The 3,091-nt window shown below is 61.5% G+C and overlaps 1 protein-coding gene across 1 annotated transcript in view; it reads right to left on the reverse strand.

The window, feature by feature from the left end:
• PTPN7 (protein tyrosine phosphatase non-receptor type 7) overlaps positions 1-3,091 on the reverse strand; it is a 10,396-nt gene that overhangs the window by 1,131 nt on the left and 6,174 nt on the right. The window contains 5 exon segments of the mRNA XM_007456153.1: positions 86-105; positions 1,190-1,225; positions 1,292-1,449; positions 2,090-2,200; positions 2,524-2,661. Of these exon segments, the coding sequence (XP_007456215.1) occupies positions 86-105; positions 1,190-1,225; positions 1,292-1,449; positions 2,090-2,200; positions 2,524-2,661 (463 nt within the window).

Raw genomic sequence — 3,091 nt, forward strand, 5'->3', positions numbered from 1 at the left:
AGGGGGGCGGGGAGGTCACAGGGGGCCGGGTGGGTGGGGAACAGAAGGGAAATAGGGATGCCTCCACGGGGCGGGGGGCGGCCACGGAGGCGTCTGCATCCCTCACTGGCCTCACCCTAAAGCCGGTCCAGGTCGCCCTCGGGTCCCTGTGGACGTTTGGAGGAGCTCCCTCCTGCTCGGTGGGGGACAGCAGCTTCCTGCTGGCGGTGCCCATGCTGGGCTGGATGGCCCCGCGGAACGTCCTTCCCTAACCATGCCGCGTCCTCACAGCTGCTGGCGCTCGGCCCTCTTGCCCGCCTCGGTCCTGCCCACAGTCCCGTCCCTTCTGCTCTGTCGTGCCCTTAACTTCCTTCTTCAGGAAGTCTTTCCCTGTGAGCCCCGGGCCTCCCAGCACTGCGCCTGGGTGCACCTGCGGGAGGGGCTTCCAGACCCCTCTGCCTGTGCTTCTGGCCGCTGTGTTCTAGTTAGAATGTGCATCCCAAATGCTTTCCTTATTTTAAGTCTGTCCCCTGCATCACCCCCGACTCCAACCCTGTGGCCTAAGTATTCTTTGTAACTGGCAAATCCAGTTTTCCGAGCCAGTCCCTGAGGCCCCTCGTCACTTACCTTCCAGGCTTTTCCGTCCTCACCCCCTTCCCATGTGACTCCGGCCCCTACTCACTGACTCTGCTCCCAGCATCATGTCAGTTTCTAAACTGCACCTCTGGGCCTTTGCACTTGCTGCTCCATCTGCCTGGCATGCTTCCCCCGCCCCACCCCACCGTCTTCGCTTAGCTAATTCACCTTGCAGGTCTTAGCTTGGCTTAGAGGTCATTTCTCCCGGAAGATGTTCTCTGGCCAAAGTCTGGGCTGGGCGACTTCGTTCTGTGCCCCCCACCCCACACTGCCCATTATGTTCTCATCATGCTGCGTCCTGTTCGTTTCGTTGGCTGTCTTTCCCACCAGACCATAAAACTTGGAAGAAACCAAACTGTCTTGTTCACAGCTGCCTCATCTAACACTGTGCCTGGCAATACCAGGTTTTCAGTAAACATTCATGAGTGAATAAATGCGTTTCCTGACAGCAGGGATCATGTTGGTCTCCTGCCTCAGCAGACTGGGAGCTGCCTCTCTGGACTGTGCCTGGGTGTCCAGCCCACACGTCCAGGCTGTGCAGCCAGAGGGAAGGACAGAGCACTTGCTCAATGACCTAGAGATTCCTGTCCAAGTAAGACCTGGGCCTGCTCTGCTTAGACTCCTTCCCAGGAGGGGCCCAGCGGGGAGGAAGGGCTTTGGGGGAGGGGGCACATACCTGCAGTGGACCACGATGGGCCCAGTGCTGGCAGCTGTCTCTGGGCTGTCCTCCACCTCGGCCACCAGGCGCAGCAGGGGCGCAGCCGACTCTGGGGTCTGGTGGTCAGGCCAGGCTGAGAAGAGGATGTGCTTCACTGGCCGGCGCTCTTCCCGGTGCTGGGCGGGGACAAAGCATGAGAACCGGGGACAGGATGAGGGCATCGCCCGTCCTCTTCCCTGGTGCTGGGGCTGGAGGGAGCCCGAGCAGAAGACGCCAGCCTGGTCCCGCTAATTTTGCTCCACCGCTCCCCCCCCCCCCGGGACACCTCTGGGGAGGGCGGAAAGACCCAAGTTCCAGTCCTCGCTCTGCCTCCAGCCAGCACATGACTTCGGGTGAGTCCCTTGACCTCACTTTCCTCACCTCGAAAATGGGACCGTGGCGCTCGGAGGATAGAGAAACGCTTTGGAGAGCAGAAGATGCTACACAATAACGGATGCGTTTTTAGGCACTTTTACAAGTTATTAAGCATCTTGTCAAATGGCCCGCGGTTCCTCCAGCAGTGACTCCAGGACCCCGCCCCCTCCTCCGGGCGCTTGGCACAGACCGCTGGGCCTTCCTGGCGGTTCCCACATGGATCGTCGGCGCTGCCCTACTGGACTAGAGGCTCCCCGAGGGCGGCACCCACGTCCCTCCTCTGGTCCCAAGCAGCTCTTTACATGTGGGTTCAAGCAGGTTTCCCTGAGTAAACCTGTGCCTCCCAGGGACCTCCCTGAGAGTGAGGGTGGCCCGACTTCCCTGTGGACCAGAGGGCGGTACCTGGATGGTGAGCTGCCTCACGGCGTACTCCGGGCGCTCTCTCACATCCTGGACCTGGATGCGGAAGGGCCCGTAGGTCTCTTCCTCCGTGGGCCAGTAGTGGACACACTTCTGGGGGGAGGGAGCTGGGAGTCAGGGGCCGGGGCAGAGATGGGAGCGGGGACCCCCCCCCCACCACTACCCGAGGCATTTCCACCCCTGCTGCCCCGCTTTGAGGGATGGGCTGTCCTGAATTTGACACCTGCAGATAAAGTGCCCCCCCACCCCTGCTTCTGGCCGGGGCTGGCCTCCCTGCCACGTGTCTCAGGAACTGACAGGTGTCCTCAGCTCCCAGGGGAGGCCCCTGCCCGGAGCTGCCCCAGCAGGGGTGTGCTGCAGACGTGGGTGCAGCCTGTCCATCTGGGTTCGCCAGGGACCGCGCCTCAGCCTCCTACCTCCTTGCCCTCTCGGAGCTGTGTCAGCATGACGATGAGGGACGTCTCCTCCTGCCACACCATCTCCCAGAAGTCTGACACGGTGTTGGGCATAGGGCCCTGGGTGGCGATGTAGGCCTTGTCCTTCCCACCGTATCCCTGCAGGCGGAGGAGGCCGGGGAAGGGTGGGCGGTGAGGCCAGGGCCCTGGGGCGGCCAGACTTGCAGGTGCCGGGCTCAGGCTGCAGCCAGGGACCGTGCAGCCCGGACACACACGTCACAGACACACACACCAGACGCCACATGGTGGACACGACACGGGCTCTGAGTGAGAACATCCGGGTTCCAACCCCTGTTCTGCTCACTGCCTGTGCAGCCGAGAGCGAGTTTCCCAGCTTCTGGCCTGTAAACGGGGTGTAATGGCCATCCAGCAGCAGGTGGTGCAGACCAGACTCTACGCAGTGTGTTGGGTTGAGTCTAGCATCTTTCAGGGCCTCTGTGAATGTCCCCTTCCTCCCCTGCTGCTTTCTATTGAATACTAGCGCAAAAGGCGAAGAAAACAGTTCAGTATTTATTGAGCGGATGTTTCC

This window comes from Lipotes vexillifer, unplaced genomic scaffold (assembly GCF_000442215.2).
Source record: "Lipotes vexillifer unplaced genomic scaffold, Lipotes_vexillifer_v1.1 scaffold1201, whole genome shotgun sequence".
Taxonomy (NCBI): domain Eukaryota; kingdom Metazoa; phylum Chordata; class Mammalia; order Artiodactyla; family Lipotidae; genus Lipotes; species Lipotes vexillifer.